Below are 12,659 nucleotides of genomic sequence, written 5' to 3'. Positions count from 1 at the left end.
CCACACTAAAAGCTGTTTTGTGAATGAGGTTAATGCCCAGAGTACCCACAGCACACATGTAGGCACCATGCAGCCCCGGAGACAGCACCAGGGATGGATATTTGTAGCCTCAGTGTTCTCTGCAACCAGGGAAGCAGACAGGGGACCATCCTAATGATGCAATTAGCAACACTCAAGACTAATTAGTAAACACTTCATCATTTTGCATCACCCCAAATAACAAGGCAGAGCAAATACCTCTGCCTGCCACAGCAGCACGTCCCTTAGTGCTCTCAGACCTGGTTCTCACAGCACTTTGAGTGGGGATTGTCCTTATCCCTGTTTCATGGTGAAGACAGGCACTTCCAGAAATGAACTGACATGGACTGACTCCATCCACTGATCAGGAAGAAAAGCTGGGGTCAAACCCCATTTCTGGGCTGCCACCCTGGCTCTCATCAATCAGCCAAACCACTTACAAGTAAGAAAAAAGGACTTAATGTGTCTCATACTCTTTTTTTGGCTCTGTACCCTATCAGCTAAGGTAGGGAAATTGATAATCCTACCTGTGATGCAGAAATAATCCCATTATTGAGATGGGAAATCCCTCTCCAGTGCAACACCATGACAGCACAGCACACGACACCCTGAGTTGTTGGCAAGCTGCTCTAGTGGGAAAGATCGCAGACTTTGGAAAGAGACTTGAGCTATCCAAAACTAGGGCAGCCCTATTTTTCAGGAGCACATCTGGGCTTTGCTCCATTTTGTCCACTCAAGCCCCACTTTCCCTGCAGAGGAACTACTTCTGGACACCTTGCAGTGGTCCAGGCTTCCTTTTAATAACTCATCGCACCTCCAGACACGAAGCAGCCTGAAGGGTGTTGTGGTTGCAGACTGGGCTCCTAAAACATACAAAAAGCTTTGAAAACAACTTGTTGATCGCTCACAAATAAATCACTGTGTGTGACGACTGCTCCCAGCAGTCCATGCAGGAGAAGAGGATGTAAGGCAGGAGATGGAGCTCATTACCTTCAGCTTGGGCAGTCTCTTGATGGTTTTCAGGGGCCTCAATACCCGCAGCACACGGAGAGACTTGATGGTCTTGATATCCCGGCCCTTGTTGGTCCTGCCACGTTGGAGGGAGGCACACGCACCCAAAAATGGAACAGAGAGACAATAACCCTGTAGACCTGGGGGTGCCCTGAGGCATTAAACTGCTGACAACACCCCTCCAGCACGTGTGAAGACGGGAACAGGAGGGGCACAAACGTGCGATCGCTGAGCGCTCAGCCCACCTAAACGCGGCTCCTCCAACACGTGCGCTGACAGCCGGCAGAGATGGAAAACAAGGCAATCCTCTCTTTCCCGGGATCAGCAACCTTCCAGTGACCTTAACAAACCCCTGGCTGTGGGAAGCAATGCCAGGCCTGGGGCAGGCAGTGCCAGGAGGTTTGCAGGGCAAAGGCAGCACAAGGAGGTTTGCTTCCCTCCTTCAGGCACATGCTCTTTGCAAATGGGGCTTGTACAGGGTCGCCACCACTGCAAATTTTTTCCTATCAGTTGCAAGAAGTTCATAATAAAATGAGGGAGGTGCACTCAATGGGGTCTACCTTGCCAGGGAAATTATGTGTGTCCCACCCCTGGAAGTGTTCCAGGGAAAGTTGGGTGGGGCCCTGAACAATTGGGTCTAGTGGGAGTCTTGGTCCCTGCCCAAGGCAGACGGATTGGACCCTTGGAAGAGTCGCTACAGTCTCAAGGGCTACTCTTGCCTTCACCCCAAGTCAGCTGAGGGAGGCAGAGCTTACCAGTAGAATTCTTTAGAAAAGCCCCCTCGTGACCCTCATTTCTCAAAAATGATGATTATTCCCCAACCACAATACCAGGGGCGATTTTTCTTGTCTTTTAGCTAAAGACTGGATCTCAGGGTGGAGCAGCAAGGTCCTGGTGAAGGTGGCACAGCTTGGATCCACCAGGCACCCTTGAAAAATGTCAAGGAAATTACTTGCAACAAAAGATGCTCCCAATTACACAGCTCCTTGGCGAGGGTTAATGCAACAGGGAGTACAATAATGGGCTTAATCATTATGAGATGTAAACAAAACCACTCATTAATAGTCCTCCCTGGGAGCACAGCCCTCACATGCATGGGAAGCAACTGTTCAAACAGACCTAGGACTCACTTTGCTCCTCCTTTGCTGAGCATCAGGGCCTGGATAAGGGGCTGGGACATCTGACTGAGGGATGGGAGTGAGGGTTTGAGGGCAGCACTCAGCTGGTGCAAGTTGTTACCAAGCACACCCCAACTACAGTGGCTGACATCTGCTGAGGGGGGATCTCTTCAGGATCTCACTCAGGAGTGCCTGCAGAGCAGTGTGCTGCAGTCCCTGAAAATGCAGCTAAGGGTCAGCTCAGGTGTCGGACAGACTGACATCCACCTGCACCCATCCCCCTGCATTCCCAAGGAACAGCATCCCGCAATATCTCGAGTGCCATAGTTACCCCAAAGCATTCCTGTCGGCGATCCAGCCCAGCAGCCACCAAGCAGCACCAGCAGAAAAAGAAAGAGAGGAGGAAGGTAAGAAAGGCGTCATGGGAGCTGCATGGGGACCCTGCAGCAGCTGTCCACCACCCCAGACCTTGGGTGAAAGGCACGATGAGTAGACCACGTTGTGCCCTTCAGGATGGGGCACATCTCCAGGGAGGTACTCATCCAGAAGCCCCTCCTGCCCTCCATGCTGGAGGTTTTGGGTGGGGGGGGGCACACAGTGAAAGCTCTGCTGCAAGAGGAACCTGCATGGGGTAGGACAGTGGGCAGCAGCAGGAAGGCACATGGTCCTCCTCAGCCAGAAGTGGTGGGGGGACCATGAGCCAAAGGCAGGAGCCTCCAGGGGAATCTACCTGCAAAGCCACAATAGTTCCCATCCAAATTCTGCTAAATCACCTCTATTGAGAACTCTGCTGATTAACAGCCTGAGCTGCAGTGCAGGATCTCCTGCAAGCCAGCAGGACACTCACTTGGACAAGCCAAGGTGGGTTCCAAGGTCCCTGGTTGTAACCAAGCCCCTGTCCCTGTTTCAGCCAAGCCCCTGCCACGCGCACACAGAGTGCTCAGCACTGGGGGCAAAGCCTACAAGTAAAACATTTCCTAGAACACATGAAACTAATCCCAGCCCCTGGCTGTGTGTAGGTCCAACATGTGGGAGGTGTGCTGAAAAGGTGACAATTTAACTTTGCAGCACTTCTGTGGTGGGACCTCTGTCCTGACCTGCCTCACACCAGGTTATTTTGCAGTACATATGTGTCCTTCTTGCTTCCAGATCCTGGTGCCAATGGGCACAAGGAGATGCTGCAAGGAAAGAGACACCTCTGCTGGGTAATCTGCCCTTGCACATCAAGGGCAAGGGCTCCACACTGACCCCTCAACCTCTCCAGCAACCTTTTCACCGCCTCTGGGCAGCGCTGCAAAACTGCTGTGAAATGCCTCCTTGGAGGGATGCAAAGGCGAGCAGGGTCTTTAGTTGTGGTTCTGGTTGTTTCAGCTAATTTAATTTGAACTCTTTGGAGATTTACAGCTTTTTATTTAGGCTGTGTACAGATTGATGTATTAGCTTTCCATGTGGAGAGCTATGGTTAATGGAGATAGCCTCTCTCTCAGGATGTGTGGGCTCTGAGGGAGCAGTGGACAAGCCACAATGGCACACAGAGAGATGCCTTTGTGGGTGGACACTTCATTATCAGTGATTTGGACATGGCACAGACAGCCAGGGGGTGATGGTGGCACTACTGAACCAGCTTGAAGACCTCCTGCTGTGCCCAGAGCCACCCAGGACCCCTGTGGGAAAACCAGCGCGCAGAGGGGAGGCAAAAGGGACGGGAAACCTGCATGGCACATCCCAACACTCCTGCTGGGATGTTCTGGACTCAATCACCAGCTGCTCTCATCCAGGTAATCACTGCCACTGCTCCATGGGCGTTGCTCTTCCCACCCAGCACCATGGAGGAGAGGAGAAGGAGGACACTCCCCCTGCCCTTGCCCCACGTCAAAGAGCTCACAGAGGGAGAAGAAAAGGAGACGGATTGAAACATCACCACCAGAGTTTTCCCCTGGAGACCAGGAGGGAGGGTGGGAGGGAGAGTGGCGGGCTGGGACATGGAAAGCTGGCAAACATCCTGCAGCTCCCGCGGCTGTGGCGGTGCTGCGCTGCTGAGGGGAGAGGCAGGTGTTCTGATAAATGCTTTATAATGTATGAACCCATCGGAAATCGCCGTGGTGCCTTTGTTCCTTTCACTCCTGAAGGCATGAGATCATCTCCTCCAGCAGGAGCCACGCTGGAGGTGGGGCAGACGGACAATCCTGCAGGTTTACATTATAAAGAGCTCCCCATCCATGGCACAAGCAGCTCAGTATCTACCCAGCTATGGCTACAAGACAGAGGAGGAGACACCAATGCTTGCTGTAAACGTGTGTGGAGACGCCAAGGCCTTCTCCACGGGAAGGGCTTCGGTGCCACGGCTGATGGGGGTGCTCACTTTCGAGAATTCAGCTGTCCCATGCCCAGAGGGAACGTCCTTCCCTCGGGAGGATGGGTGAAGGCAGGCAGGTGGCAAGCAGGGCTGGAAGGTGCCAGGCAGCTTCCCCACATGCTCGATGCTGGGCCCTGCCATCTCCAGGGGCCACCACAGGAATTTTGCCACCCTCGTGGGGTGAGGGCAAGGGGACAGTAAATGATTACTGTACATTGGTGAGGACATCCGTTCACCCAGGAGCAGGCTGAGCCAACAACCTGTGCTCCTTCAGCCATCAAAATTCTTGATGGAAGTTGCCTTGGAAGGAAAAGGCTCCCTTGTCCTCCTCGTCAAACCACTCAGTGCATCTTCAGGCTGCTGATGCCCTTGCGCCCTGCAGACACACTCTGAGGGGCTGCCCTGGCAGAGGAGGGATCAGCCAGGCCCTGGAGATGCTCGATCCACCCTCATGGTGGCCTGTGTGGCCTTCCAGAGGCTCAGAGCATTGTCCCCAGCCAGCAAACCTGCCCCATGCCCCTTCCCCATGCCAGGGTCTGCGGTCAGCCCCCTGCCCTGCCCAGGGGCTGCTTCATCCCTGTGCTGAGTGAACTGAATTCTCCCATGCTCTTCCTGAGGAGCGAGCAGGGGCTGAAAGCACCGGGTGAGGAATGGGGTAGGAGGGTGAGGAAGGAACAAGCAATGAGCCAGGGGGCGTACAAGTGGGTGAGAACCAGGAGAAGGAGCTGCTGCCCAGTCCAGGGTGAGATGGGAGGGATGGATAACGGGCTGTAATCCATTGAGCGACCTCGGGGCTCGGACCCAGCCACCCCGAGAGCCCCGCATGGTACCTGAGCTGTGGACAAGGCCAAGGCTCCTGTCTGCGTGGCTGCCAGGCCCTCCCCTTTCACCAGCCACCCCTGCCAGTGTCAGAGGCACAAAGAGAGAACAACAGCGTGACAAAGAAGCCTGAGCCTCTCCTCTCTCCTCATCTCCTTCCTTGGGCACCAATGAGGTACAGGGACCTGGGGACCAGGGGATGCCCCTTTCCTGCAAGCATCACCTTGGCACCACACATCCCTCCCTGTGCTCACTGCACCACCTGCCCCAGCCAGCAGCACAGGGGACAACAGAGCAGCAGGAAACTCATTCCTGGGTGCTCCTGCCCTCCGTGGCATGGGCACCATGGACATCCCAGTACCCACAGGTGCCACAAGCTGTGTACCAGAGCCCAATCTCAAAGCAATGCTCAGTGGGGACACTACAGGGCAAGCACACAGCCCTCTCCGTGATGCCACAGAAGACGCTGGCACAAACCCCACTGGCCTCACCGCCATTCCTGCAGGGCTCCAGAGCAATGTCCCCCTCAGACCAGAGGAAAAGTTACCAGCCAGGGGTACCATTTCCAGCACAAACATGTTCAGAGAGCAGCTCCACCTGGCAGGCTGCTGCTTTTGCTGTCTCTGTGCACCCCAAGATTCATAGCAGGTGTATAACTCCAGCTCTGACACCCTTAGGCCATTTTCCCTCTCTCTAACAGCCCCTTCTGCTCTGTTTCAAATCCACTTTCACCACCAACTTCCTCCTAGCATCTCCAGCTTGCCTTGCCTTGCTCCCTGCCTGCTTGCTCACCAGCTTCTGACAAACAAGGAGAAATACATCTGTAGAGCAGGCACACACCACTGCCAGGAGCCATCCCAGAAGCAGAGCAGAAGGGTGCAGAGAAATAAAATACAAAATGAAATCAGAGTCTAGTAGCCATGACACATGGCTGCATCCTTCTCCCACCCCAGCCAAGGGAAGGCAGGGAGCTGACAAGGACAATGGCCACTTACGCCAAGGCAAAAGCCACCAGTGCTCCCACCACCACAATGAAATCCAGGATGTTCCAGAGGTCCCGGAAGTAGGAGCCATCCTGCAGGATCAAGCCCTGATCAATCATCTGGAGGGGAGTGACAGAGAGAAAAACAGGCAGGGAATGAGTAGCTCAGACATCAAGTGGAAGGGACAAGCTGGGGGACAGGGACACTGCAGACTCTTCCCGGTGTCCTGGGTGTAGGACTTCATATTTTGTGGAAGCCTTGAGGCTGATAAAGGAGGCGCTGAGCACTCCAGACCACCACTGCTGAGAACCAGACTTTAAGGTCTCCACCACCTAAATTTAGGACCAGAACTGCAAAACCGAGCTATTTCCCACTGGCTGCAGGGATGCTGCAGCCTGTCAGGGCTCTTACCTTGATCACCATCTCAAAGGTGAAGACGCCAGTGAAGACGTAATCAAAATACCTCAGGACCTGCAAAGAAAGGGCACAGGTGCTCTGCAGCTGCTGCTGAGCAAACCCTACCCACCCAGACACCCAGATGCTGCAGCTTGCCTGGCTCAGGGGCAGACACGGGGTTGGTTTGCTTGTCCCAAACTCAGCCTGGTCCCTAAGAGTTCATGACAGCCCTAAACCCAGCCTGTGCAGGCAGGAGGGAATCATTCCCCATGCAAATGGCTTGGAAATGATGATGCTAGCCAGGAGCATGTGCCCCATACCAATGTCCATACCAGCATAAAGTTCAAGCCACTTTACAGCTGACCAGGCATCCTGGTCCCTCCCCAGGCTCTAAACCTCACATGTGGGAAGCTGAGAGTGATTCCCATCGTTTATAAAGGAAGGTGATGGGGAAAAAGTCAGATTCCATGGTGTGGTGCAAGTGCCGCCACTGCCTGCCCTGACCAGCACCCCAGCACGGGGAGCTAAAATCCTACAGGAGCTCTGCCTGCACTGGTGGGGGGAGCAGGAGGGGGTTGCAATCACTTTGTTGCGGTCGGAGTTGGTGAGGACGGGATCCTCGGCGGCGAGGGCGATGCTGCTGGCGGCGATCACCAGGAGGATGCACATCTCGAAGTAGCGCAGGTTCACGATGTAGTGGCAGGCCCTCCTCACCCTGCAGGGACAAAGCCCACATCCCACCTGTGAGCCCTTGGCAGGCCCCAGCCACAGCCCACATGCAAAGCCCACCCCATATTGCTGCCTTCCAGGGTAAGAAGATGGGCAGCAAAGTCTGAGGAGCAAAAGAAGGGAGCCCAAGGGGTATTTGGACTTGTTGATCCCTCTTCTCAGCCATCTCAGCCCCACAGCCAGGCAGGGAGAGAGTCCTTGAGAAACTGGGGTGCTTACTCTTCCAGGCTGCTGGAGCTGGGGAAGAGCTACAGTGGTGCAGAAAACTGCAGGTAAATATAACAATCAATGAATAAAAATCCCAGCTTAGCAATCAGCAGCTGGGAGAGAGAGCCATGAGCATGGCTGCCACAGAGAGAGAGAGCAATGTGGGGCTTGGGGAACACTGTGGCTGCTTATCAAGACTGTTTGGGAGGTATTCAGCTCCCTTCCCACAGGAATTCCCTGTCTTTGGTGACATCTGGGGTCCTTCCCCTTGCAGCCCTCCCCAGCCCCAGTCTGAAAAAACATCTCACGGGTTGGTGGTGCTGAAGATGAACATGGAGCTGTGCGGCACCATCGCTTTGCCCGTTTTGCTCTTTTCCTTCTTCTGCTTCTTCTTCTCCATTTCCTCCTCATCCTCTTTGGTCTCAGCCTCCTTTAAGGGGCTGGCTTCACCATCTGTCTTGTTGCTAACTGCAGGAAAGCGAGAGCCTTTGCCTGGCCTTGCACCCAGACAACACCCTGGGGTGTCCCTGCCACCCGGGCAACCCTCTCCTTCCTGCTCTGAATCCCTGTGCTGTTACAGGGAGAGGGACTAGGCAGGAAGAAAACACACGAGCTGCTGGGATGGAGCAGGTGAAATGGGTTTAACAAGGCCAGTTTTCACCTTGCTGGTTAATTACTAACACTGTTTAAAGCAGCTCACCTTGACAGCGAGGATGCTGCTAAGGGGTTTGAGTGACAGCGAGCTGCCGGAGGCTACAGATGTGCCAGGAAGAACAGGGAATACAAGAGTTTTGCCCAGGCAGAGAGGAAGGGGAAATGAGGCATCAGATGAAGGGGTGGATGGAAAGAGGTGAGAAAGGGACATGGGCCCCAGGGGATGCTGGCACATCAGCATTTGGGCTCCCCTGCAAAACTGGGTTGCTGGAGGGAGGTGCTGCAAGGAGCAGCAAGGAGATCCCTCCCAGCTGATGGATGTGGATAGGAAAAGCCGTGCAAGCAGCTTTCCATCCCTGCAGAGTCCCCAAGGGCTGGGAGAGGGGCTCAGGAAAGAGAGACAGGTCCTCACTCTGTACCACAGCGGAGTCGTGGACATCGATCATGATGGCCGTGCTCTCAGTGGCCTTCTCGGTGTTGGGGGTGATGGAGGAGAGGTCGGGCTCGCTGAGGCTCACGGTGCGGCTGGGCTCCAGCAGCGCCTGCTCACTGGTGTCTGGGCTGCTGCAGTCCTGCTCCATCAGGTTGCCCGTCTTCCCCTGGGAGAGCTCAGTTCCGGCGTGTGGGGGGCTCCCCTTCTTGGCGCTCCCAATCAGATCGGCATCGCCAGCAGGGACCCCGTTTGTCCTGCAGGAGAGACGGGGGAGAAAAAGAGGTGTGAGAAGATACAGGGATATGAGAAGAAGAGAATATGAGGAGCTGTGGGAAGGGCAAGATGCTCTCTGCAGGTACCAACCTGATGGACTCCCCGCTCGCCTCTGGCTCCCCCGGAATCAGCGCCTCTGCTGCAGCCACGTCCCCACGCCGGTCCCCGTCCTGTGCCCCCTCCACGGTGCTGGCCTCCTCCAGCCCCATCTCCTGGCTGGCCGAGCGGCTCCCCAAGATGCCAGCCGTGTCCTTGCCCTCCATGCGGGCTCTGCGGTGCCGGCTGCGCCGCTGGCTCTGCCTCATCCTGGCCCTGTCCTCAATGCTGCCTCCTGCCCCATCCTGTTCTCCTGGCTCACAGTTCCCGTGGCAAGATTTCTGCTGCCACATGTCCTTGTCCCGCTTGGCCCGGGGCGATGTCCTGTCCTCACCACCGCTGGGGTTGGCCCCTGGGACTGGCTGCTCAGGTCCCTCGGCCAGCGGCCGCTCACCCTTCCCCTGCTCCTCGGTGCATTTCTCCAGGGTGACGCCATCCCCAGGTTTCTTCCTGCGGAAGATGCTGGCGTGGGGATTGATGAGGGGCGGCTCATCCTTGTTGATGCCCTCCTGGCTGGACATCTGCATGTGCCGGCGCAGCTGGCTTGTGCGCTGCTCCCACACTGACATGTGGTGCCGCCGGCGCCGCTCCCGCCTGCAACGGGGGACAGCGAGGGGTCACCATCCTGGCTGTCCACACCATCCCCCGGTGGAGCACCCACCCTGGATTTAATTTGGGAATCCCAGGGAGAAGGAAGTGCCACCGCCAGGGTTACAGGCTGTGCTGAGACTCCATCAGTCTCCCTCTGGTGCTGGCAGGGGCTGGAAACGGGGCTGAGGCTGTGCTTGTGCCCTTTCAGAAGTCATCAGGCTGATGGATGACCAGCCCCGGTAGCCTCACTGCTGCCCTGAAGCTTTCAGGCAGCATGTCCAGCTTCTGGGAGAAGAAGACAAGCCAAGCATCCTGGCTTGCCCTATCCCAGACAGGCAGGGACCACCTTCCTTTTGTGTGATTGCCTGGGGACACCTTAAATATGGGCCAAGCCCTCTTGCTGCATCCAGAGACCTCTCCTTGCCTCTCTCCCAGCACATCCCGGGTAGAAAGCCTGCCCTGAGGCTTTAGGAGCAGCAGTTTTGACTGTCTGGGGGGAAGGAGCTGCACTGGGCTTCTCTATGTGGAGAGCTGGGCTATGCCACGAAACCTTTGCAGTGTCGTAAAACAACACCCAGGAGAAGACAGACGTGCCCTTCCCGACACCCCCGCGGCACAGGGAAACACCCAGGAGCACACACGGGCACGGGCACTGCTCACACCCCACCGCACACCCACGGGGAGCGACAGGCGCCGGCAGCACGGCACCACGCGCGGGGGATCGGCACACACCGAGCCGCGCACACACGGACGGGGAGCACGGGGGCACACGGATACAGCACACACACACACACACACACAGTTCCCACTCCCATCCCTGCCGGGGAGGCCGGAGGGGAGCGGGGTGTGCCCCGGCCCCGCGGACGCACAGACAGCACAGGAGCCACAGACGGACACGCGCCCCCGCCGCCCACATACAGGTGGCTGCTGCGTGGCTCCCACATCGACATGTGGTGTCTCCTCCGCCTGTCTCTTCTGGGAAGGAAAAACAAACGGGTTCAATCCCCTCCTTCCACTCCTGTGGGCAGCGCAGAGAGCTGTTCCCCCTCCCTGGGCAGCCGGTCAGGGCAGCAGCCTCATCCTGGCCCTGCACATTCCCAGTGAGCCCCCCCCGGCACACTGGTCACAGGCTGCCCACACTCACGCTGACACTCCGTTCCCTGGGAGCCTTCCCCACACTGTGCACCAGGAGAGCAGTGCAGGCTCCAGTCCTTCAGAAGCTCCGAGACATCCTTGGATATTTAACAGCTGTCTCAAACTGCTCCAAATTCACTTCTCCCAAGAAAAACGCAGCAATTGGAAAGAGGAAGCCATGCATCAGGCCAGCCTCGAGCTGCTCAGAGCCATCACCGTGGATTGATGCTGCCCTGGGAGCACAGAGGGGAACGTGAAGTTCCCCAGCAAACACGAGGCACAAGCCCAGGTTGCGATGCCACAGAGCTCCTGTCACCTGAGCAGCCCCCACACAGAGCAAGTTAACAGGGCTGGCACACTCCTTCACACATATTAGCAGTGGGGGAGATTCCAGGCTTTATCCTCTGTATCCGCATAGAAAAGATTCAGATACACACAGCTGCAAGAAAGCTGCCCTGAGACTATGCAATCACAGAAACAAAGAACATTCTGAGTTTGAAGGGACCCACAAGGATCATTGAATCCAGCTCCTGGTCCTGCACAGGACTACCCCAAGAATCCCACCATGTGCCTGAGAGCATTGTCCAAATGCTTCTCAAGCTCTCGCAGGCTTGGCGTTGTGACCACTTCCTAACAGTTTGAAGACATTCCCCCTTGTCCTATCACTTGTCAGAAAACCACCTTTTTAGAAGTCTCTCTTCAGCTCTCTCGTAGCCCTTGAGGTACTGGAAGGTGCTCTAAGGTCTCCAGGCTGAACAACCTCAATCCTCCCAGCCTGAGCTCACAGGAGAGGTGCTCCAGTCACGCCGGTGATTATGGTCTCCATGGAGCCCCATGCATGGGGTGGGCCCAGTGCCATGCTCGAGGCAGGGATGGAGCTGCAGGCACCCACAACATTCCCACAACAAGTGGCGGAGCCTCCAGATGCATCCACGCAGCGCATTCAGCACCAACGCGCGACAGCGCCCGCACGCGCCCATCCGGCCGCCCCCACGCCGAGCAGCCCCGACCATCTGCGCCCAGCTCCGAACACAGTGCTCCGACGGGCACCGTGGCCACCCCTGCCAGCCTGGCCACGTGGGAGCACCCATCCATCCCCACACCGCCGGGCCTCTCCGCAGGCAGGAACGCCTGCCCGAAGATGCCTGCACCAGGTACCCGCACGGAAATGGAGCCATCTGCGTCCGTGCACATCCAAAGGCAGAGCCCGGCTCTGAGCTCCCAGCAGCCCTTCTGTGCCAGCTCTGCTCTGCCTTGTCCACCACTGTGTTGTCCCCACTGTCCCTCCCCAGCTGCTGGCACAAGCACAGCACCACCAAAAGCACACCTGAGGCTGACAAAACCATCAAGCCTAACCCATGGCATCGCACTGCCTGGCCCTGACCCCAATCCATCCTGGGGGATGTGAGTGGGAGGAGCTGGAAAAAAGCCCTGTGAATATCAATACCTCCCCTTTCAATGCCACCAGAACAACAAGGAGAGGTTAAAAAGATCTGTTTTCCCACCCAGCTCTGTCTGACAATGACTGCAAAGCTCTATCAGGGATGTGCAGTGTGGGCAAATCCTTTACTGCCCTAATATATTCCATCTCCCCCCTTCCTCTCTCCTATCTGCCCATTCCTCAGCCTCTTCTGCAGCCTAAAGCTCTCTATTCCCTCGCTTTATCCAACACATTCCCACTGGTATCCAGAAACAGAGCCAACATACAGACTCCACCACCTCTCCCCTAAACTCCCCTAATACTTGGCCACACACGGATTTATTATGAACATCCCATCACCCCCAAACCAGGGCGAAATCTGCGGCTGCTGGGGCATCAGGCAGGGGTTACACGACACCCC

General features: G+C 56.3%; 1 protein-coding gene across 2 annotated transcripts in view; it reads right to left on the bottom strand.

Moving 5' to 3' along the window:
- The window catches only part of LOC103617799 (voltage-dependent R-type calcium channel subunit alpha-1E), an 81,070-nt gene that overhangs the window by 14,630 nt on the left and 53,781 nt on the right, over positions 1-12,659 (bottom strand). For both annotated transcript variants that reach the window (XM_017737435.1, XM_017737436.1), the window contains exons 19-27: positions 10,603-10,659; positions 9,088-9,687; positions 8,704-8,978; positions 7,946-8,105; positions 7,287-7,416; positions 6,717-6,776; positions 6,318-6,424; positions 2,479-2,490; positions 1,009-1,105 (exon numbers count right to left, since the gene is read on the bottom strand). In XM_017737435.1, the coding sequence (XP_017592924.1) occupies positions 1,009-1,105; positions 2,479-2,490; positions 6,318-6,424; positions 6,717-6,776; positions 7,287-7,416; positions 7,946-8,105; positions 8,704-8,978; positions 9,088-9,687; positions 10,603-10,659 (1,498 nt within the window). The remainder of the gene's footprint in view (positions 1-1,008; positions 1,106-2,478; positions 2,491-6,317; positions 6,425-6,716; positions 6,777-7,286; positions 7,417-7,945; positions 8,106-8,703; positions 8,979-9,087; positions 9,688-10,602; positions 10,660-12,659) is intronic.

This window comes from Corvus brachyrhynchos, unplaced genomic scaffold (assembly GCF_000691975.1).
Source record: "Corvus brachyrhynchos isolate BGI_N302 unplaced genomic scaffold, ASM69197v1 scaffold466, whole genome shotgun sequence".
In the NCBI taxonomy this organism is placed as follows: Eukaryota; Metazoa; Chordata; class Aves; order Passeriformes; family Corvidae; genus Corvus; species Corvus brachyrhynchos.
This window is presented reverse-complemented; position numbering and strand designations above follow the sequence as displayed.